At 37.6% G+C, this 24911-nt stretch overlaps 1 protein-coding gene across 2 annotated transcripts; it reads left to right on the forward strand.

The window, feature by feature from the left end:
• The first annotated feature begins 1948 nt into the window (after positions 1 to 1948).
• On the forward strand, positions 1949 to 24576 carry SLC33A1 (solute carrier family 33 member 1). Of its 2 annotated transcripts, XM_065942801.1 has the most exons (6): positions 1949 to 2730; positions 13930 to 14120; positions 19929 to 20113; positions 20388 to 20505; positions 21485 to 21700; positions 22745 to 24576. In XM_065942801.1, exons 1-6 carry the CDS (start codon positions 1956 to 1958, stop codon positions 22910 to 22912), a joined length of 1653 nt encoding a protein of 550 aa, XP_065798873.1. In that variant the 5' UTR covers positions 1949 to 1955; the 3' UTR covers positions 22913 to 24576. The 2 variants fall into 2 exon arrangements, with proteins under 2 accessions (XP_065798873.1, XP_065798874.1); XM_065942802.1 differs by lacking the exons at positions 13930 to 14120; positions 20388 to 20505.
• Positions 24577 to 24911: the final 335 nt, after the last annotated feature.

Here is a 24911-nt window from a genome sequence, read left to right on the forward strand (position 1 = left end):
TGCATTTTTCTTTTTGGCCAAGCCATGGGGCTTAACCACTAGACCACCAGGGAGATCCCTCTTTAATTTTAGTATTTAAGTTTTGTGTTTTTTTGTCTTTGTAACCTACTTTTTCATTGGAGTATAATTGCTTTACAACGTTGTGTTACGTTACCACTGTTGGATGACATGCATCAGCTATATGTATACATATATCCTCTTCCTCTTGGATCTCCCTCCCCCCACCCCATCCCACCCGCCTTAGTCTTTAGGGAGCAGTGAGCAGAGTTCCCTGTACTATACAGCAGGTTCCCACTTCCCATGATAGTGTATTTACGTAAAACTTAATCTCCCAATTCCTCCCACCCTCCCCTTGCCCGCTGTGGCTACCACCAGTGTTCCGCTCTGCGTTTCTATTGCTGCCCTGCAAACAGGCGCTACAGGTTGCTCAAGATTAAGTTCTCCGTGATCATGTCAATAACGCACACCTGTTAACAAGAAACAAAATTTTAATATTTGGTTTTCACTAGATCTTTTACAGTAACTAAAAAATAGAACGATGAGGAATCTTATCATTCCAATCTATCCAATTTAACTAGTTATCCAGACATCAGTTCCCCTACACTTCTTCCCCCACTTTAAAAACAGACTACGAAGAAATCTAGCGCGCCTTGAGCAGTTTCACTCATACCAGGAATAAGGAGGTACTGTAAGGAAGGCGCTTCGCCTTTAGCCAGGACTCTTTTATATCCTTTGGAGGGCACAGAGCGTCTCTGCCTGCTAAGTAAATTCCATAAACTCAGTCACTCACTGTTTCTACCCGGCCCACGAAAGCAGGAGCATCACAAAATACCCAGCCATTGTTTGGGCTTTGCCCACCTCCAGCCTAGTGACTAAATCACTCCTGAATATTCATTGGAAGGACTGACTGATGCTGAAGCTGAAGCTCCAATACTCTGGCCACCTGATGCGAAGAGCCGATTCATTGGAAGGGACCCTGATGCTGGGAAAGGTTGAAGGCAGAAGGGGACGACAGAGGATGAGATGGTTGGATCGCATCACCGACTGGATGGACAGGAGCTTGAGCAAGCCCCGGGAGTAGGTGACGGACAGAGGCCTGGCGTTCTGCAGTCCATGGGGTCGCGAAGAGTGGGACACGACTGAGCGACTAAACTGAACTGAGCTTAGTGACAAGCCCTCGCTGAGTCACCGGGAATCAGAGGCTGCACCGTAGAACCTTTGGCTGTCGGCACAGGCCCAGCTGAATCCGCCCTCACGTGCCTGCAGGGGCCCAATGACCGAGACCCACGCCTTCCAGACGGTCGCATGCGCTCACAGTGCCGGAGCTCGAGCGAGGCCCCGCCCCGGCCGCACGGTGCGTTCGCGTTAATCCTCCCAAGAGGTCTCGGCCACTGGGGCTTCAGGTTCCTACCGAGCATTGTTTCCGAACTGGGCCACGAGAGCGTGTCCTGATTGGCTTGCCCCGGAGGCGGGTTCAGGACTTATTTGAGAATAGGACCACTTCCTGAAGCTCCAGACAGGAAGTTATCAGATGTCTGTGGTGTCCGGTGGAGAAAGTGCTGTCGGCTGCATCGGTGACGGCGAGAGAAGACCGTGGGCCGGCTGGACTGGCAGTTTGGCCTCGCCGGAGCTAGGGCCCCGTTTCCACAGCAGCACCACGGCCCGGTCCTCCAGCCCAGACCCCGGCGCGGCTGCCCGGGGGGCTTCTTCAGGCTCCTTGACGCCGCTCCAAGGGGCACCTACCTGGGCTTTGCCTGGGCCTCCAGCCAGCGGACTGGCTCCCGGCTTCAGCTCTGCGGGCCACAGTAAGAAGTGCCCTTATCAACCCGCGCCCTGCTCCCCTCCCTGAGCCATAGAGACCCCGGTCCAGAGCGACAGCCTTGGACCTGGGACTAGACGGATCCAAGACGCTCAGCCCCGGCCCCCCGCAAACGGGGCTCTGCATCGTCTCTGATATGTCACCCACCGTCTCCCACAAGGACAACAGTCGTCAACGACGGCCAGGGACTTTCAACCACTCTCTAGATTTGAAGAGTGGTCCTCTGCCGCCGGGCTCCTGGGATGATAGTCTTCCGGAGGTGGTGGGCGGGGAAGGGGACAAAGAAGCTCTTCTTCGGGATATCAGCACCGTTGATTTCTCAAAAACCCCACGGAGCTGCCGGGCGGAATTGAGCAGCATTTTGCTGTTGCTCTTTCTTTACGTACTTCAGGGCATTCCACTGGGCTTGGCGGGAAGCATCCCACTCATTTTGCAGAGCAAAAATGTTAGCTATACAGATCAAGCGTTCTTCAGTTTTGTCTTTTGGCCCTTCAGTCTCAAATTGCTCTGGGCCCCATTGGTTGATGCGGTTTACTTTAAGAACTTCGGTCGTCGCAAATCTTGGCTTGTCCCAACACAGTATATATTGGGATTCTTCATGATCTATCTCTCCACTCAAGTGGACCATTTGCTCGGAAATACAGATGGCAGAACCCCCGACGTAGTTGCTCTCACTGTGACATTCTTTTTGTTTGAGTTCCTGGCAGCCACCCAGGACATCGCTGTGGATGGTTGGGCGTTAACTATGTTATCCCGGGAAAACGTGGGTTATGCTTCTACTTGCAATTCAGTGGGCCAAACAGCCGGCTACTTTTTGGGCAATGTTTTGTTTTTGGCCCTTGAATCTGCCGACTTTTGTAACAAATACTTGCGATTTGAGCCTCAACCCAGGGGAATCGTCACTCTTTCAGGTAGTGTATTTATTATGCTGTTAGGTTTATTGTACGTTTATAAATCCTTTCGACTGTGTGACAGTGTGTGTTAGAACCATTATTTAATGAACTGGAAATCATATTATGGGAGAAGATCCAAGGTAAGTTATCTGTTCTGTTAATATGAGCTTCAGCCAGAATGATTACATTAAAGCAATCATAATTGATCCGTATTCTGAAGTGAGCAGGGAAAGGCAGCTCATCCAACAAACATTGTTGTGTAAGAGCAAACAAAACTCGGAGTCTAAGGCTATCTCGGCGCTTGCATAATAATACTTAGTGCACGTTTTTTAAAAGTCTGGCTGGTGTGAACACATGAACCCAGCCTGACTCTATAGTTTTCCTTTTGTCTTTTGTAGATTGAGATTTCTAGCTCCATGTTTTCTAGTCCATTCCTACCCTTACTCTTATACCAAGACCCCCTTTCTATTTCATCTAGTCTTCTGATGAATGGAACAGGGTTAATCCATTGAAACATTAGTGAGTGGGCTAAGTGACGGAGTTCAAAGGGCCTTCTGTGATTGAAGCTAATTCCAGCCCTCAAAAAGAGCTCGTGAGAGTCAGGCTTTACATTTGCCCTTGTTGAATAAGATTTCATGATATGGGTAAGTAAAGTTCCAGAAGCCACCAAACACAAGCTGAAAATGCAGTGAAGCAGCAAAGTACCAAAAGATACAGGACTGTACATACAGTGTTCTAAATGCCTGAAGCACTGGTTTGTGGCATATGATTTTGGGAAATGGTAGCAAAAGGTTGTGACCAAATTAAAGATTGTTGACCAAATTGTTTAGTTGCTACCAGTAAAAGTTTAAAGTTTGTCCTGTAGGAAGTTGTGAATTCTACAGATTTCCGTCTCTTTCTACATGAGCATAATATATGGCCCGGTAATGTTTTCTGGTTTTTTGTTTTGGGGTTGTTTTTTTTTTGGGGGGGGGTGTTTAACTTTCCTGAAAACGAAGAAACTATAAAGTTATCAATATCAAGAACAACACTGGGACTGTAATAAAGTTCTTAATTCTGGTAGTGATGATGAATATAGGATGAATTTATGATGATTGTCTATTGAAGTTTAAACAGCTACTTTCACTCCTCTTCCTAGCATTAGGGGATTCCCAAAAGGTAAATGTCAGGGTATTTATGACATAAATGGTGGGGGCTTCCGTGGTGGCTCAGTGGTAAAGGATCTGCCTACCAATGCAGGAGATGAGGGTTCAGTCTCTGGGTCAGGATGATCCCCTTGAGAAGGAAATGGCAACCCCCACTCCAGCATTCTTGCCTGGGAATGGACAGAGGAGCCTGGCAGGCTACAGTCCATGGGGCACAAAAGAGTTGGACACGACTTAGTGAGTAAACAACAACAAGGTGAGTGGTGAGGGAATTTTAAGGATTTAAATTTTAACATTCAGGGAAGGGAGGAAGGGATTCACAACTGTATTTCTGAAATTGTATACACCCCCATCACATCCCTACATCCTGTAAGGGACTCCCTTTCTACTTCAAACTGCTAGTGAACCACTATTACTGATGAAATAATAGTTCTACTTTTCCTCAGTCGGTTTAAGGCTGAAGATGGTTGAGTGATACTGCTATGCACCTAGACAGATTTGTCTCTTAGTGTTCTGGGGTAGCACTCCTGCTCCTTGGATAATTTTCTGCTCAGAAATACTTTGTGAATGCATCATATCAGCACCTTGTTGCTTTTTATATGTTTTACTTTTTGCTTTTTATTGGGACTGTTCATATCACCAGAAAGTGCTAATAGGATGGTGTGTTCCTTATTATGGGAAAGCCTCAGTAGAGAAATCAAGATTGAAGAGGCTATGGTAGCTAAATTACTGAGTAAATTAGAGCTTTCTTGTGTGTTAAACAAGTGACTAATACAATATCATTCCAGAGAATGCTGTTATCCATTCAAGAACCATGATAGCTATATCCTCCCTCAGCCACAACCGTGCCCCTTTGGGAAGATTAGAAGTGTACCACTAGATTTTTATTTACGCTGGTTTATTATTTTGAATAGCTGTTTTTTTTTTTTGGAATTTGAACTGTGTTCTCCAGGAAACTGTAAAAATGGCTTACTTTTTAATTGAACTTTTATATCCGTAGTGTATAGCTGTTTTGGGTTCAAGCATTTTGATAAGAATTGAGGAATTCCTGCTTTTTTCATTCTTCTTTGTACAACTGTACATACCACATTCATAGTTTTGTTTTTTTGTGTGTGCGGGTGGGGGAACGTAGTATAACTGAGAAGAACCAGTGGCTTTGAGGAATTTAGAGAGCACAGAGAGAATCATGAAGGGAATACAGTTGCTTAGGTAATAGAAGAGGCAAACACTGAGGTGACTGTTTACAAAATGAGAAACTTTAAAAGAGGCATAATTATTTTTTTAAAATTCTGAAATATATTCTGTGATTAGCACTTTGTTTTGAGCTACAGATATATAGAGATAGAATACATTCAGAAAGAACAGTTTTTACGTCAAGAAGGCAGTAATCTAAATAGTAAATTTAGAATGAAAGGATAGGATGAAAATATTTAATAGAATCCCTTAGAAAGAAGTCCTTAACCCAGAGGTAACCTCCTTTTGATCCTGCCCCCTTGGTTTTCAAGGATCTTTAGTAGTGAAAAGAGGCAACCTTTTAAGCTTCAAGAAATGTGAGAGTAAAAAAGAAATGTGAGAGTAACCCAGAAGAACACAGAGATTGCAACATAAAGTTTTATGACTTGAAAAGGTATATTTGCATCCTTTCATTCTTATAGATGAGGAAACTGATAAGGAAACTCTTAACTGGCTAGTTAGAGATAGAGATTTACTTATGGCTTTGGAGAAGGAAATGGCAACCCACTCCAGTATTCTTGCCTGGAGAATCCCGTGGACGGAAGAGCCTGGTGGGCTACAGTCCATGGGGTCGCAAAGAGTCGGACACGACTGAGTGACTTCACTAACTTTAGATTTCCTGACTCTTTGTTTGGTGTTTTTCCTTCAGTTGTCAGAAACTTAGGAAAATTTCAAGGAAAGCTTCAAAACCTAAATATAATACATGCTGATTGGGCTTTTTTCTACCAGAGAAATCAGCAGTCTGGCTGCTGATATCTAAAAAAAAAATATCAGCATGCTCCCAGAATGCCAGATGCTCAAAAGTGACAGATTAAGGGGTTTTTTTGTTGTTATTTTGTTTTTAAAGTGATCCATATCTTTTTATTTACTCAGCATTGACTCCCTTTTTGGTACTGGTAATATGACAGGTGTTATAATTTGATGACTAAAACCTGGCCATTGTCTGCCCACAAGTAATTTATAGTGGAGTTTTGCCAACTAAAATGAGTTAGTGCAGGACTGTAGTTATTGGAGAGGACAATGATGAGCTGAAAAACTCATGCTCTTTTAAAGGCAGGTAGGTAGCCTCAGGTCTGGGCTTCTCAGGAGGCACTAGTGGTAAAGAACCTGCCAGTGCAGGAGACGCAAGAGACACAGATTCAATCCCTGGGTCAGGAAGATCTGGAGAAGGAAATGGCAGCCCACTCCAGTATTCTTGCCTGAGAAATCCCATGGACAGAGGAGCCTGGTGGGCTGCAGCCATGGCGTTGCAGAAGAGTCCAACGTGACGTGGTGACTAAACAACACAACAGCTGGGGCTGCTAGATTCAGGAGAGATTAAACATTAAAAGCTGGAGACCGTACCCCAGAAAGGAGGTCTGAAGCCTTTTTTCTTTTTTAAAACAAAGCAAAGGAGAAATGGTACTATAAGCTTTCTTTGCCCAGTAAAGAACTGTGGAGTTTTGAGGATGGGCTGCATAAAAGCCAACTTACGAAATACACTGTAAAGTAAAAACGCGTTTGATTTTATCTGGTATATGCCTTATTTGGTATATGTTGAATTTCACTTCTAATTTCATCGAAATATACTTGGAGGCCAGTTGAATTAGCCTTTAGTATGTAAATTTATCAATAAAAGAATTATAGAACCTCACTAATTACAGTCTTCTACTTTCATTTATAGTGTTCCTAAAAACTCTTTATTGGAGAAAGAAAAATAGACTTAATACAAGATACTCCTAGAAAATTAAAAATGAAAAATATAAAACCCCTGATTTCATCTGTTGTTTTAAATATAATTTGGGATAAATCTTGCATTTTATTCATGTTCTCTTCATTATTTTATATTTTTTACTGTGGAGTTTATATCTTACACATGCACGTGTGTGCATGCCGTGTTGCTTTAGTGGTGTCTGACACTTTGTGACTCTGTGGACAGTAGCCCGCCAGGTTTCTCTGTCCACGGGATTCTCCAGGCAAGAATACTGGAGTGGGTTGCCTTGGATCTCCCATACCCATATCTTGATATGGGAGATCACAAATGTGTATTTTATATGTCAGTGTGCATGCTGAAATGTTTATTAAGAATAGGATGCATATTCAGAAAGCAAGACGTTTGTTACCTTCTAGAATTTGTATTTCTTGGTTTGGTGTTAAGTAAGAAAAACTTTTAAAATTTCACTTTTTTCCCTTTACTTTTGAACATGATAGCTGAATTTCAGTTGTCATCAGTTAAAGCTATAGAATACTTGATTTCAGCACATCCAAGGATTTCTTTCCTTTTAGATATTTTATATTGTCTTATGTTTGAGACCTAAGTTTTTTAATTTACTTTTAAAATTTTTATTGGAGTATAGTTGATTTACAGTGTTGTGTTGAGACCTGTATTTCTTATTGCTAGCACAGTCATAGAACTTTTGGTAGAACTTTTTCTTGCTTAAGTTTCCCACTAGTTTTTAAAAACTTTATTTTAAAATAATTATAGATTCATAGGAGCTTGCAGAGAAATGTTTAGGGAAGTCCTATGCACCCTTTCCCTAGTCTCCACTGTTAAAATCTTATATAACTGTAGTACAGTATCATAACCAAGAAATTGACATTGGTACAATCCATAGAGTATTCAGATTTCAGCAGTTGTACATACACTCATTTATGTGTGTATTGTTTTATGCAGTTTTATCCCATTTAAGCTTATATAACCTCCAACACCCCTATCAAAATACTCAGCTGTACCTTCACCACATACACTCTTCTGTTCTTTCTTTACAGCTGTGCCCATTTCCTCCTCTCCATCCCTAATCCCTGTCAGCCCCTAATCTGTTTTCCATCTTTATAATTATGTTGTTTCAGAAATGTTACATAAGTGAAATCATTCAGCATATATCCTTTGGTGATTGGCTCTTTTCACTTAGAATAATTTCTTTGAGGTTTGTCCAAGTTGTTACATGGGTCAGTGATTTGTTCTGTCTTGTTACTGAGAAATATTCCATCTTTTTTGACATACCACACTTTGTTTTACCACTCATTTGTTGAAGGTGATTTGAGTAGTTTCTAGTTTTTCGATAATTATTATGTGAAAATAAGTCTTCATTTCTCTCAGATAAGTGCCCAGGAGTACAAATGCTGGTTTATTTGTAAGTGCATTTTTAGTTTGAAAGGAACTGGCCAAATTTTTTCTGGAGCAGCTATATAATTTTATCTCCTTACCAGTAGTATATGAGCAATTTAGTTTCTCTGCATCCTCGCCAGCATTTCATGTTATCATTATTTTTCATTTCAGGTAATCTGATGTACCCTGCATCTTCATGTGATAGTTTGGAATACTTACTGTCAACTCTTATAAAAGTCAGAATTCAGCTTTTGTCTTAAAGTGATTTTGGGGTGTCAGGAAAACTGAATGCAAGAACCTACTATCATAGCATCAGAGTAGGGATACATATGTATGTTTAATTAATATGGATTTTGTGCTTGACCTGAACATATTTTAAAATATGGAAAAGTAAAAGCAAAAGCTGCTCAGTTGTGTCCAACTCTTTGTGACCCCACGGACTATACAGTCCATGGAATTCTCCAGGCCAGAATACTGGAGTGGGTAGCCTTTCCCTTCTCCAGGGGATCTTCCCAACCCAGGGATTGAACCCAGGTGTCCTGTGCTGCAGGCAGATTCTTTACCAGCTGAGCCACAAGGGAAGTCCTAAAAACATGGAAAGAGTGGTTCATTTCCTTCTACTCAGTGATACATGCTCCAGGGTTAGCATGAGATGGAAGCATTGCATCTGTTGGTCTCAGCTTCAGTTTTGCATCCTGGGCTGAGTTTAATGTTTTGGGACAATGGGACTCTTGATAACCAGACAGCTGCTTAATCTGGTGCTTGATTGAAGAAACCATTTCTTCTACCCCAGAGGAGAACCTAACGTTGTTGGAGTTAATGAAAAAGTATGTGATCTCAAATATGGCACCTCTCTAAGGGCTTAAGAAAACTAAAGGATTCTGAAGATTTCAAAATTAGCTTTGTGTTTAGTCAATTTTTCCATTGCATGCTGTCTTTAAAAATTCTAATCCTCAAATAAGATATATTGTATAACCAAAACAGCATTTTCTGGGAGTGCTCTTTGGCATAGATGTTTTGAGCAAATGCTTAAGGGAGTGGTTTGTGACATAGAAGAAAGTTCTATTTCTTGTTGAGACTTAGCTGGTGACCCAGGGCCAGATACATAGTATTTCTATTTCAGTTTCTTCCATGGTGAAAGTGAAAGCAGTGGACTGATGATAGCTGTCTAAAGTCCCTTCAGATTCTGACTTGTGAGCAGGGAAAGCTGTGCTGAAAGCAAGATAAAAGGAAGGCCTGATGGTAATGTAAAACAGAAACTGAAAGTTTCTTTTCCTGCCACTGACTTCTGAAGGACTCAAGTTAATTCCCATAGTGTGAGAGTTAGAGAGAAGCTGTTCTGATCCAACGATGGTGGTTATCAGACTGTGCTTAATTTTTCTACCTTTTCCGATGGTGTAAGAGAATGAACCTACATCACAAAGGGTCTGGAGGCCTGGTCCAAAGCCTCGAAGGTTGAAATTTTTTGGAAATCTAATGTTTTACCTTAAAAATTCTTAGAGATTTTACCTTTTCTTTAATATCATTTTTCATGAAAATATTTCCAAGTTATTGAGTAAATGAACTGTTTAGGAAGATGTACCATGCTTGGTCTATGTACCTTATAATATACCACCCATATGGGGAGATGAAGGTGGGTAGGGATGAATAGAAGTAACCAGTTTAAAAGAGGTTTGCTCAAATATCTATGTTCCAGACTTCATAATTGGAGCTAAAATAAGTACCATTTTCCTCAAGCCTATCTGTTTGATCGGAAGAGAGCTTACTTGCAGTAGGTGTATATGAGCATCTGGGTAGTATAATGGGACACATTCTTGTTTCAGAATCAAATCTGAGTTTGAATCCCCCCTCTGGTAGTTTCTGGTTTGTAATTCTCTTTCACTGAGTATAAGGTAGGAATAATAATGCTTGTCTTAGAGAGTGATTTTGAGATTTATTGCACTGTCCTGTGTTTTGCCTTGGCATAATAGACACTCAGGAGTTGACTGTTACATCCTTTTTGAATACTGGTGAATTGTTGCTTAATCTTATCTGCAAACAGTACTGAAACCTGTTTAACTTGTTCTTATTAATTTTTTTTTCTCTCTCTCCACTGGGATCAAAGAGTTTAAAGTTAGATGAAGATATTGTTCATTAAAACTGGGAGAATATACTAAACAAAAAATACTATACTAACAAAATTTTTGCTGAAAGTAGTATATAATTTAAAACTTTAAATTTTCAGTTAACATTTTTATAAAGCCCATTAATTGAAATTTCTGGTGACAGTGAAAGTTTTTTTCAGGGTTTCTTGAATAGCTAATTTAAATCAAATAATGAACAAGAACTTTGCCAATGAGAATAAATATTATAGATGGCATTCCATAAATGTCCTTATTTGTCAATTTCACAGATGAAATTAAGAATGTAAAAATAATGAACATTAGCCTCAATTATAAGAATAATCTTAAATTGTTGTTCATTGTTTTTGAGCTAGATTTCAAAACTATATTAATACAAACTAGAAATTATGATATTATTTTAATGAACTTTAATCATAAGATGTGTATTAATGCATTTTAAAGTGAATGCCTTTGCATTTAGGAATCTCAGTTTTTCCTGTTTCCTGTTTTTCTTCTGATATCTAAAATTAATGACAGATCCTTCTCAACTTTGGATGGGGTTATGTCTAGTAAGCCCAGTATAAGTTAAAATTTTTTAAGTCAAAAATGCATTTAACTTAGTCTTGCCTACCTTAAACATGCTTAGAACACTTACATTAGCCCACAGTGAGGCAAAATCATCTAACACAAAGCCTGTCTTATAGTAAGGTGTTGAATATCATGTAATTATTGAAACTGTACTGAAAGTGAAAAACACAGTGGGTACAGAATGGTTGTGCATTTACCCTTGTGATGGTGTAGCTGACTGAGAGCCCCAGCTTCACAGCAGAGGACCATAATGAATATTGCTAGCCTGGGAAAAGATCAAAATTTGAAGTGCAGTTTCTACTGAATACATGTTGCTTTCACACTATCGGAAAATTGAAAAATCTCAAGTGAGACCCTCATAAGTTGGGGTCCGTCTGTGTAAATTCCTGCCAAGCAGAGAAGAATTCACCTAAGAATACATATTTCCATGTATGTTTGAGAAGATTTAGCTTTTTTATTTGCATAATTTGAATAGCAGAGCCTCACTTTTGGTTACGCTTCTGGAGACTAATGGAGAAGAAATGGCAACCCACTCCAGTATTCTTGCCTGGAGAATCCAGGGATGGAGGAGCCTGGTGGGCTGCCACCTGTGGGGTCGCACAGAATTGGACAAGACTGAAGTGACTTAGCAGCAGCAGCAGTAGATTCTTTTCTGTTTTTTAAAGTTTATTTATTTATTTATTTTGGCTGCGCTGGGACTTTGTTGCCGCGCTGTCTGGTTGCAGTGAGCAGAGGCTGCTCTCTAGGTGTGGTACCTGGGCTTCTCATTGCCGTGGCTTCTCTGGTTGCAGAGCCCAGACTCTAGGGCACGTTGCTTCAGCAGCTATGATACACAGGTTTAGTTGCCCCCACTGCATGCGGAACCGTCCCAGACCAGGGATCAAACCCATGTTCCCTGCATTGGTAGGCAGATTCTTAACCACTGGACCACCAGAAACTCCTAGTAGATTCTTAATTCAACAGTATTAAAAAAAAAAAAACTGCAGTATGAAATAATGGAACCCAAATAAAAAGATTTAGGTTCTGCCTCTTAATTGGACCTATGGCAAAGATTTAAATATTCTGAGCTTTTCCCTGTCTCTCATAGCAGTAATGCCTGCTTTGCTTGTCTCACATGTTGACTACAAAAATCACATGAAATAGGGGGCTCGCCTGATGGTCCTGTGGCTAAGACTCCATGTTCCCAATGCAGGGATCCCAGGTTTGATCCCTGATCAGGGAACTAGATCCACATACAGCAACTAAGACCTGGTGCAGTCAAATAAATAAATAAGTATATTATTTTTTAAAAAACCAACATATAAGAAAGGACTACGTAAATACTAAGGTGAATTTGGTCTACGCCATGCTTTAAGTTGATCTAAGTAAGTGATGCTGCCTGCCTTCATCGTGAGCGAGGTTTAAACCATGGTAATTAACCTTCACCTCGCACAGCAGGGAAGACTGATAGACGAGAAACTTGACTTAAGGAAGGTCTACTTTTTTGGGAAAAGTTGGCTAGAATACATTAACAGTTAGTTGATTGTGTTGCATTAGTAATAAACTAAAAAGCAAGCACATGTAAAGTTGAGTACAATTCCAGAATGTTAGGGCTGGAAAACACCTGGGATTTTCTAGGCAAGTCTTCCTACTTTACAAATGAAGGAACTGAGAGAGAGTTATATATTAAGTTTCATAGAGATAAAATCAGATGCATTCTCAGGGTAGTTAAGGAGATGCGGGTTTTAAAATGGGTTGTATGAGGCACTGACTTGCAGACGAATGGATAAGGAAGCTGCGGTACATATACACCATGGAATATTACTCAGCCATTAAAAAGAATTCATTTGAATCAGTTCTAATGAGATGGATGAAACTGGAACCCATTATACAGAGTGAAGTAAGCCAGAAAGATAAAGACCATTACCGTATACTAACACATATATATGGAATTTAGAAAGATGGTAACGATAACCCTATATGCAAAACAGAAAAAGAGACACAGATGTACAGAACAGACTTTTGGACTCTGCAGGAGAAGGCGAGGGTGGGATGTTTCAAGAGAACAGCATCGAAACATGTATATTATCTATGGTGAAACAGATCATCAGCCCAGGTTGGATGCACAAGATAAGTGCTCGGGCCTGGTGCACTGGGAAGACCCAGAGGGATCAGGTAGAGAGGGAGGTGGGAGGGGGGATCGGGATGGGGAATACATGTAAATCCATGGCTAATTCATGTCAATGTATGACAAAAACCACTACAATGTTGTAAAGTAATTAGCCGCCAACTAATAAAAATAAATGAAAAAAAAAGAGGCACTGACTTCAAATGTAACTTCAGGCAGTGTTTCAACCTTCTGTCAGCCTGTTTCATCATCTGAAAATTGGGACTGGTAGTAACTTCATCTATTGTGTAGTTGTAGTAAAGGGAATGATATGTGTAAAACGCTTAGCACATTTATAGCACATGGTATGCACTCAAGAAATAGTGCCTCATTTATTAGTATTTTTAGCTATTATGCAGAATCTTCTAGAACATTATTCACTCTCTCTGCTTGTTTAAATTATTGGCCAGTGGCCCAGCTCTCTTCAACCAAAAGTGTGTGTCATGTTTATGTTTCACAGTATTGAAACAGAATATTATTCTTAAACAGATTAAAAACGAAGTTTAAAAACAAAAGGCAGAACATTTGATGTAAATGATCATCTGTTTGTTGTCTAAGTTGTCAAAATTTAATAACTGAAATGATTTAGGTGCTTAAGAAGTATGACTGATAGATCTTATGGGATATGAAAATCATCTGCCCTTATTAAATAAAATGACACAATGGACTTTTATTTCATTCAACCCAGTAAACGCTTTCCTTTTTCCTTGTTGAGTATCGCTGTCTATTCTGGGTCTGTGTAATGTCTTGTATCTGCTGTGCCTGATCTGATGCCAATGACAAGCCCTGTGTGTTGACTTTTTTTTTTTTTAACAGATTTTAGTTGAGAAAAAGTTGTGTACAGAATTATTTAGTATCAGTGAAGATACGTTATTTTACATGTTAATTATAGATATAAAACATTTTAAATTTCAGATTTCCTTTTCTTCTGGGGAACTGTATTTTTGATAACAACAACTTTAGTTGCCCTTCTGAAAAAAGAAAACAAAGAAGTATCAGTAGGAAAAGAAGAAACTCAAGGGATCACAGATACTTACAAGCTGCTTTTTGCAATTGTAAAAATGCCCGCAGTTCTGACATTTTGTCTTCTGATTCTAACTGCAAAGGTAAGAGATTTATAAAGCAAATCCCCCATTCTGTTACAAGTACCAGTATCGTGGAATACTTCTGTTGCGTTTTCATAAGTCCCTTTCCACTAATACTAGAATTTAACAATAATAGCTAATATACTTTATTTACTAAATGGATTTAAAAAGATGTGATGATATCAAATCAAACATAATTGCAAACTAAGCTAAATGTCTTAGGATCTTGAAAAAATTATGCCAGTTTGAAGTACTTCTAGTCAATGTGAGTGTTTTTAATGAAATTAATGCTTGGAAGGGAAATGAATGCCATGAAAAACTAACAGCACTCTGCTATTAGAATGAGTATATACTTAATGTCAAAGGTATTGAAATTACTTACTTAGAATGTAATTTACAAAGATATGGAAATAAATATTAGAAGTCTATTTAAAAATCAGTTGAACTATTTCAAAATGTTAAAAGGAAATATACCATCAAACAAATAGAGGTTTTAGTGACGATTCTATATGTTTTTTCTATAAAGATGTCTTAATTTTTTATAGTTCGAAAACATTTTAAAGAGATTATGCTAGAAGAAAGGTAAGTATACTTTGTTATAATGAACTGTTGGAATTAGTATTCCTAAAATATAAAATTGGTTACAGAATTTTTGGACTGTATATTAAAACCTATCTACATAAACACTTTTTTTACATAAACACTTTTATAGCTATATTTTGATAACACTAAAGTAAAAATTGTCTCAATTGTTTTGACATAGTGAGTTTTCCCTCTCTAGTGATAGGGAAGGTTGAGTTTTTAGGAAATTTTAGGAAGGTTTAAACTTAAGGTTCAACTTTAGAAAATGCTAAAAGGTTCAAGAAAGTTAATACTATGATAATGGTATTATCTAATTATATCATTTAGACATAACCATTGGTAATATTTTTGGTATATTTCCACTTTCCCCTATGTATGTATGTATGTGCATTCACATGTGTATAAACACACTTTACATATATAAATATAATTAGTACATTTACTATAGTTAATATACTTACATACACACAAATACTTTAAAAGTGAAATTGTATGTAATTTTTATCTTGTTATTGTCTTATCCCATATTCCTGTATCATTAATATTTGATAACATACTTTTTAATAACTGTAAATTGTTACAGTATATAAATGTGCTATAATTTACTCATTTTTTTATTGTTGTATATTTAATTTGCCATTTGTTTTAATTACAAAAATGTACTAGTGAATATATTTGTGTGTAATTCTTTGGTGTTCTGAATATTTCCTTCCAGTAGATTCTTAGGTTCTTTCCTTCCAATAGATTCAGTGAATATGATTGTTAAATTGCTTTTTAAGAGATTTTATAATTTATACTGTCACCAGCAATATATAAGGAGTTGCTTCAAATACAGAGTCTAGAATTACGTGTTCCCCCTTTAAAGTAAACCTCATTAAAAGTAACATCTCTCCTAACTTTTAACATCATAGATTAGTTTTCTCTACTTTCCAGTTTTATATAAGTGGAGTGTCCAGTATGTTTTCTTGTTTCTGGCTCTTGCACTATTTTACTCAACATCATATTTGTATAATTTATCCATATTGTTATTTATAGCAATGGTTTGTTCATCTCGTTGCTTATAATATTCCTTTGTAGGAATAGACCACAGTTTATTTATCCCAGTCTGTCAGCAGATGCTTCGGTTATTTCTACTTTTGGACCATTATAGATAGCGCTTCTGTGAACGTAGGTAAACATCTCTGCTGGATCAATACCTCGGAGTAGAATTGCTGGGCCATAAGAAATGCATAGTGTATACTGTAAACAGTTTTCCAAGGTGATTGTTCCAGTTTTCCCTCCCACAAGCACTGTGAGAGTTTCAGCCATTACACAACCTTGAAACCATAATATTGTCTTTTTAACTTTAGCCTTTCTGGTGGGTATGTCATAGCATCTCATTATGGTTATAATTTCTCATTTCCCTGATGACTAAAGAAATTGAGCATCTTCTCATATAGTTATTGGCCATTTGAATATCCAGAGTTCCCCCTTTCTTTAAATTTGTAGAATTTGTATTTTTTATATATTCCTGGGTATGAGGGGTTTTGTTAGATATGTGTGTTACAGATATCTCATACATTTTTAAGTTACAAAGAGAAAGTATGAAATATCTTTGACTTTTAATTTTTTTGTGTGAAATTTGCTGTTTGGCTTCATTCTGAGAAGTTAAGTATTTGAAGCAATATTTAGCATTAAAATTTTTTTTATTTGTATATTTTCACTTACTGAAAATTTACTTGTATAATTGAAGGAATACCCATATGTTTATCTAAATTCTATAATTAATTGTTAATATTTAGCTCTACTGTTTTATTCTGTAAATTGTGTTGTTTTACATATTTCTTATGAAGTATTTGATAGTAATTTGTACATATCATGCCCTTTTATCCATAAATGCCTGAAGTATGTAGTGTATCTCCTAAGAATAAGGACTTCATCTTGCAAAGCCAGAACTTGATAAAAAATCTGGAAGTTTAAATTGATACAATACCATTTTCCTTTTGAAAAATTACTGATTTATTTTTTGCTATGCTGAGTCTTCATTGCTGCATGCAGGCTTTCTCTAGTTGCAGTGAGTGGAAGGCTGCTCCTCGTTGCAGTGCACTGGCTTCTCATTGCGGTCGGCTCTCTTGTTGTGGAGCATGGGCTTCAGTAGTTGTGGGGCTTAGTTGCTCTGTTGCATGTGGAATCTTCCCAGACCAGGGATTGAACCGGTGTCTTCTGCATTGGCAGGGGGATTCTTTATCACTGGACCACCAGAGAAGTCTGACCTGGACCTTTTAAAAAATATTTTATTTTTTTACTTTATTAAAGCATAATTGACTTACAGTGTTTTATTAGTTTCAGGTATACAGCAAAGTAATTCAGTTATACAGTTCAGTTGCTCATCGTGTCCAACTGTTTGCAACCCCATGAGTCGCAGCACGCCAGGCCTCCCTGTCCGTCACCAACTCCCGGAGTTTACTCAAACTCATATCCATCGAGTCAGTGATGCCATCCAACCATCTCATCCTCTGTCATCCCCTTCTCCTCCTGCCCCCAATCCCTTCCAGCACCAGGGTTTTTTCCAGTGAGTCAACTCTTTGCATGACGTGGCTAAAGTACTGAAGTTTCAGCTTCTGCATCAGTCCTTCCAATGAATACCCAGGACTGATCTCCTTTAGGATGGACTGGTTGGATCTCCTTGCAGTCCAAGGGACTCTAAGAGTCTTCTCCAACACCACAGTTCAAAAACATCAATTTTTTGGCGCTCAGCTTTCTTCACAGTCCAACTCTCACATCCATACATGACCACTGGAAAAACAATAGCCTTGACCAGACGGACCTTTGTTGGCAAAGTAATGTTTCTGCTTTTTAATATGCTATCTAGGTTGGTCATAACTTTCCTTCCAAGGAGTAAGCGTCTTTTAATTTCATGGCTGCAATCACCATCTGCAGTGATTTTGGAGCCCAAAAAAAAAAGTCTGACACTGTTTCCACTGTTTCTCCATCTATTTGCCATGAAGTGATGGGACCGGATGCCATGATCTTAGTTTTCTGAATGTTGAGTTTTAAGTCAACTTTTTCACTCTCCTCTTTCACTTTCATCAAGAGGCTAATTAGTTCTTCTTCACTTTCTGCTGTAAGGGTGGTGTCATCTGCATATCCGAGGTTATTAATATTTCTCCCAGCAATCTTGATTCCAGCTTGTGCTTCTTCCAGCCCAGCATTTCTCATGATGTACTCTGCATATAAGTTAAACAAGCAGGGTGACAATATACAGCCTTGATGTACTCCTTTTCCTGTTTGGAACCAGTCTATTCCATGTCCAGTTCTAACTGTTGCTTCCTGACCTGCACATAGGTTTCTCAAGAGGCAGGTCAGGTGGTCTGGTATTCCCATCTCTTTCAGAATTTTTCACAGTTTATTGTGATCCACACAGTCAAAGGCTTTGGCATAGTCAGTAAAGCAGAAATAGATGTTTTCCTGGAACTCTCTTGCTTTTTCAGTGATCCAGCAGATGTTAGCAATTTGATCTCTGGTTCCCCTGCCTTTTCTAAATCCAGCCTGAACATCTGGAAGTTCACAGTTCATGTATTGCTGAAGCCTGGCTTGGAGAATTTTGAGCATTACTTTACTAGCATGTGAGATGAGTACAATTGTGCAGTAGTTTGAGCATTCTTTGGGATTGGAATGAAAACTGACCTTTTCCAGTCCTATGGCCACTGCTGAGTTTTCCAAATTTGCTGGCATATTGAGTGCAGCACTTTCACAGCATCATCTTTGAGGATTTGAAATAGCTCAACTGGAATTCCATCACCTCCACTAGCTTTGTTTGTAGTGATGGTTTCTAAGGCCCACTTGACTTCACATTCCAGGATATCTGGTTCTAGGTAAGTGATCACACCATCATGATTATCTGGATCGTGAAGATCTTTTTTGTACAGTTCCTCTGTGTATTCTTGCCACCTCTTCTTAGTATCTTCTGCTTCTGTTAGGTCCATACCATTTCTGTCCTTTGTCGAACCCATCTTTGCATGGAATGTTCCCTTGGTATCTCTAATTTTCTTGAAGAGATCTCTAGTCTTTCCCATTCTATTGTTTTCCTCTATTTCTTTGCATTGGTTGCTGAGGAAGGCTTTCTTATCTCTCCTTGCTATTCTTTGGAACTTTGCATTCAAATGGGAATATCTTTCCTTTTCTCCTTTGCTTTTTGCTTCTCTTCTTTTCACAGCTATTTGTAAGGCCTCCTCAGACAACCATTTGCCTTTTCGCATTTCTTTTCCATGGGGATGGTCCATTCATTCTATTTTAGATTCTTTTTTCATATAGGTTGTCAGAATTGAGTAGAGTTTCCTGTGCTGTACATTGTTGGTTATCTATCTATATAGTTGTGTGTAGTGGCCTAGACACTTTTAAAGAAGACAGGCCGGTTATTCTGTAGAATGGCCTTCCATTTATGTTTGTCTAATGTTTCTTCATGTTTAGGTCCATTCTGTGAATGTATGTCAGAAATATCACAGAAATAATACTTTGAATCTTCAGGGAATTTTATCAGGAGCCATATCATGTTTCTTTAACCATTAATTATTGTGTTAACCTTGATTACCTTGTTTAATACATTGCAAAATTACTATTTTTCCTTTTGTAATTAAAAATTCATTTATGGGGAAGTACTTTAAGACCATCTAAATATCTTGTTTCACCTCACACTTTCACCCACTACAATATTTTAGCATTCTTACTCTTTTTTTGTTGTTGTTTTTAAGAATTAGTCTAAGTATACTTTTTTTACCCATCATTTAAATCAACCTCTTAGATATGTTTTCTCAGAATTACTTTTCAAAAGCTAGATGACTTTTTTTTGTCAGTCAGAAATCATCAAAAATATGTACTGTATGTGGCAATGATACTTCATTTTAACCAGATTTATTTGGAGTCAAAATCTTTTCTTTTAAACTTAAAATATACAGAGCAATAAGTTTGGACTTGAACACTGTTCATTGTAAGACAGAACTTTTTGAAATGGAAATTTAATTGTAATTAAAATTACAGTTCATAAGAGTGCTGAATTTTCACTTGTTTTCACTTCAGATTTGTAAGTAGACCATAGAGCTAAATATGCCTCCATAACTTGATTGTTGTACCAGATATAGTAATATGATACTTACTTCTAACTGGCATGAGTCATTAATAATACTGAGGTTTCTAAATTACTTATGTATACTTGGAGGAAAATATTTCATAAGTCATAAATTAAAATATTTTTTTGTTTTTATGTTGCAGATTGGTTTTTCAGCAGCAGATGCAGTAACAGGACTGAAATTGGTAGAAGAGGGAGTACCCAAAGAACATTTAGCCTTATTGGCAGTTCCAATGGTTCCTTTGCAAATAATACTGCCTCTGATTATCAGCAGATACACTGCAGGTCCCCAGCCACTAAACATATTTTACAAAGCCATGCCCTACAGGTAAAAATGAAATGAAACCTTACTAAATAAGAGAGGTTAAATGAGGAACAGCCATCAGTATCACTAGTGTCTATGTATAGAGTGTATATGGAAAGAGGCTTGAAAAACATCTTTAACTTCTGTATCATTTATATGCACTTTTATCTCTTTTAAACTTCCTAACAGGTTTTAGATTCAGGCTTCTTTCATATGGTAGGCACACAGATTTCTGTTTCTGTTATTCTTTTTTAGCCTAAAATAGAAGTCAACTCCACCTTTCTTTCTTTTTCTGTAGATTATTGTTTGGATTAGAATATGCTCTACTGGTCTGGTGGACTGCTAAAGTGGAACATCAAGGGGGATTCCCTATATATTACTATATTGTCGTGCTGCTGAGTTACGCTTTACATCAGGTAAGCTTGCTATGGTTTTACCCGGGAAGTAAACTGTCCTGTGTAAAATAAAGATGTTTTTCTACAGTTGCCTTAAAAATAAAGATAATAAATTTTAAGATTTATGCATGAATCTGATACTGAAAAAATTCATGAACTTTAAACCATGTGGATTTAAATATATACACACACACACACACGTATATTTATTTGGCTGTCTTGGGTCTTAGTTGTCGCACTTGGGATCTTCTCTAGTTGTGGCATGGGCTGCAGAGCGTGCAAGCTCAGTAGCAGTGGCACCCGGACTTAGTTGCTCCTCGGCATGTGGGATCTTAGTTCCCTGACCAGGGATCAAACCTGTGTTTTCATGTTCCTAAATGGAGGGTTAATTCTTGCTGCTTAAGCACTTTTTGCCTCTCAAGGAGATCTTCCTCTTCCGTTTGTCATGTAAATTTTTAATTATATATAAGAAAGTTGTATGCATATACTTAAATATTCATATTGCCTTTGAATATTTGAGTGCTCACATGCATGATACATACACACACACGTGCTATATTTAGGTGTAGCATAAATGGGAAGTTTTGCTTACCCCTGCATGCATCCTTCAGTGCCACCTCACTTGTCATTCTCAATTGAGCCTTCCTGAGTACATGAGATAGAATTAATCTCCTATTTATTTAGGCCCTGATGGCATGATGTATGCACTTCCTCTTTTTACAGTATTTACTGCATTTAATTGTATTTCTTTATTCCCTGTGTTCCCAGCTTAGAATAAATTCTTCAAGGGCATAGAGGGACTGTATCTTATTCATCTTTGTATTACCGTGACCAGACTTAAAGCCTGGCCTGTAGCAGGTGCTCCATTAGTATTTGTTGATTTGAGTTTAATAAGAGTCATGAAAATTAATTTTCAGATTTATGCTTTTAATGTTCTTAATTTCGACCATATCTTTCTAAAGTTTAGTTGTCCTGAAGATGTTTTATGTTTCCCTTGTAGGTTACATTGTACAGCATGTATGTTTCCATAATGGCTTTCAATGCGAAGGTTAGTGATCCCCTCATTGGCGGAACATATATGACCCTTTTAAATACCGTGTCCAACCTGGGAGGAAACTGGCCTTCTACGGTAGCGCTTTGGCTGGTAGATCCCCTCACAGTAAAAGAGTGTGTAGGAGCATCGAACCAGAATTGCCGAACACCTGATGCCGTTGAGGTGAGTATGTTGCACTTTTAGGTAATAGTGAGTGAATATTAAGGTGCTCATTTCCTCACTTTGCCTCTAGAGTTACTTCATCTTTTTTAAATCGTATCTGCCCAGAGTCTCTAATAGTTTGTTTCTTTCCCATCATAACTGAGGGTATAACACACTCAGATCAGTAAAAGGAGCTCACTTGGAGTTGCTTCTTAGCAAGGAAGGAACATCTCCGCTACCTTGTGTACCATTGTCCTGTACAACAGGAATGTGATGTTAGTACATGATTAATAGTTAAGTTTAATAATGATAGAAGGAGGGAAATTCCATTGGCTGTTCATGTTACAAATGGAGCTAAAACTGAGTGGTTAGTAGTTTGTTGGTAAATTATTTCAAAGTAACGCTAACCCACTTCTAGAGTAAACTCATTGGAAATCTCTACACGCTTCCAAATATGAAAAGCTGTATCTTGAAAATGAATATTGTTTACAGCAAGAGCTGAAAATTGTTTCTAATACTGTTGGTAGCGTTAGATAGATTAAGATACGTTAACTTTGGAAAAGGAAATGGCAACCCACCCACTCCAGTATTCTTGCTTGGGAAATCCCATGGACAGAGGGGCCTGGCAGGCTACAATCCGCGGGTCGCAGGAGTTGGACACGACTTAGCGACTGAACAACAACAACAAAATTTTACTTAACATTGTGACCCGAGCATGACCCTGTATCCTTAAATACTTCTTGAGTGTATACCTTTTTTCTTTTTATAGTTGTTTTGTTTAAATTAGAGTCCATGTGAGTTCCCTTTACTGTGTTTTATTATTTTGCCTATTACATCTCTTTAATTTTATAACAGTTCCCTGTTCCCCTCTTTTTGGGGGGTAGTAATAAAAAATATATCTAACATTTAAAAAAAGATACATTAGCTTGTTTTGTCACTTGAATGAAATGTTTGAGCACAAAAATGTTTTGATTAATCCTTTAAATCACAAAGTAAAAACATATAAAGTGCTGAATACTTCCATTTTGAAATTGTGGAGTATTTATTATAATTTTGTTTTTACAGCTTTGCAAAAAACTCGGTGGCTCTTGTGTTACTGCACTGGATGGTTATTATGTGGAATCTGTTATTTGTGTTTTGATTGGATTTGGTTGGTGGTTCTTTCTTGGTCCAAAACTTAAAAAATTACAAGATGAAGGACCATCTTCATGGAAATGCAAAAGAAACAAGTAATGCATTCACTACTGGACATTCTAGGAAGGTAACTCTAACTTAGTTTTAACTCAGAGAGTTATGATAATCAGTGTACAGGAGTATAAAATATTATTTTAAACAAGAAATTATTAATATAAAATGCCAAATGGTTAAAAATATAGAAACCTCTCTGTATATTTAAATATACTGTTTCCTTATCTTGTCAATGTATTTAAAGTTTACTTAAGTTCAGAGAATTGGTACTAAAACAACTTTTCTGGTCTTGTTGTTTGATTTATATATCTTTTTAATTTGCTGACCAAAGCATGTTTTAAGCTGCAGTGCAGTAGTCATGGATGATAACCATGCAGTCAAGTATTGTTATCAGGACCTATCATTGAGCTATGTTAAAATTTTTGGTAAAATATGATAAATGGAACATAGCTTGTTATTCATGTACTATCCACAACTAGTCTGGCCTTGTTGTCAGTTAAATCTTATTTTGAATTGCAAATTGGTTAAATTTTATGTGGAATTTGCTGAGATGAGAATGTAAACTACTGAAATACCATTTTAGTTGTTATTTTCTGACCATAACCACATTGTGCTAATGAATCTGTGTTAAAGACTATTTTAAATGTGTTTCCTGCTTTTGTAAACATTAAAGATTTATAAGAAGATTATTCAAACTATTTTTTATAAAATGAAAGCTATGACTTCTAATTTATTGATTCCCCTTCTCCTCCCCCTTTTTGGAAGCTATCTTGATTCCTTTTTAACTCTTATCCTAAAGCATACATTTTTTTGTCATAAATACTTCATGGCACATGGACAGCTCACAAGGGCATCAAATTTAATGTTGTATGTATATTCCTGGCAAAGTTTTGAAAATAAAAATTAGATGTTTTTCTTCAAGTAGTTTGTTTTTGTTATTGATAGGGGAAAAAAAAAGAGTAAAACTTACTGATTAAGTAAAATTTAAATTAATAATACTGTAGTTTTAGAAACTAATGTTTTGAAGAGAGAGACAAAGACATTTTGTGTGTTTGACAGGTTATGTATTGGAAAATCTTTCTTAATTAAGCACTTTTCTAATAGAAAAGATCTCACAATTGCTTTATACCAGATCAGGTACTATTTTTCCACTTATTGAAGCACAGCCTTCTGTTTGTAAACTGTAGTTTCCAGTGGAGAATTGCTTTCCCAGGAAAATTAAGGTTTTGAGTACTTTAGCAATTTCCAGTATATTATGTGTACCTGGTGATAAGGTTCTATGCGTGTTTTGTGTTGTATGGTACTTTGACTCTTTAGAGAGTACATAAATCTTTCAAAAGTTTGAGAAAAGGAGCTAGGAAGTTGACTCTTATTTAATAACTATTCTCTTTGTGGGAAAATGCATCTAATGTTTGATTTTGTTAATTTAAGGACATAGACTGAGTTTTGGGGTAGTATTTTTGTAAGTAATGGAGGAGAAAATGGCATTTGAAGCATCTGAAGAAACAGAGGCATTGGCTTCTAGAACTCATGCTTGCCATTGGAAAGCCTTTGTTGGGCATTGATGTCAGATCCTGAAGAATCACCTGAAAAATCATCATAGAAACACACCAAACGATAAACTACAGTACTTTATCTCATGGGTTGTCCATTGTCATGTATTATAATCAAAATATTTACTTGAATAAAGAAAATTCACTTAATCCTCATGTGAAATGTATTTTGATTTTTAACTTTTGGATTAAGACACATCACCATAATCACCTTTATTTTTTCCCCATATTGTTACAGATTATACATGAATGTACTTTAAGTTTACAGATCATTAGGACTTGAAGTTTTAAAGTGTATTTTAAGCCTTAGCTATAAGGTGATTTAAGCCTTAGCTATAAGGTGAAAGCCATTCTTTGCATTTGCTCAGTAAATGAACTCATGCTTTGAGTTATAGTCATTTGGGTATTTGGATACATGCTTGTAATATATGTCAGAAATGACTTGTTAATATCAATGTTTGTACACTGATCACTGATGGCATCTTATAAAT

The sequence above is a fragment of the Muntiacus reevesi genome, chromosome 8 (assembly GCF_963930625.1).
Source record: "Muntiacus reevesi chromosome 8, mMunRee1.1, whole genome shotgun sequence".
NCBI classification, from domain to species: Eukaryota; Metazoa; Chordata; class Mammalia; order Artiodactyla; family Cervidae; genus Muntiacus; species Muntiacus reevesi.

Bases quoted from the DNA above. Each gene is read 5' to 3' on its own strand.
- SLC33A1 (XM_065942801.1), top strand. From the start codon at position 1,956: ATGTCACCCACCGTCTCCCACAAGGACAACAGTCGTCAACGACGGCCA. The intron at 20,114-20,387 runs GTAAAAATGAAA...CTTTTTCTGTAG, and splicing joins TACAAAGCCATGCCCTACAG to ATTATTGTTTGGATTAGAAT. The intron at 20,506-21,484 runs GTAAGCTTGCTA...TTTCCCTTGTAG, and splicing joins TGAGTTACGCTTTACATCAG to GTTACATTGTACAGCATGTA.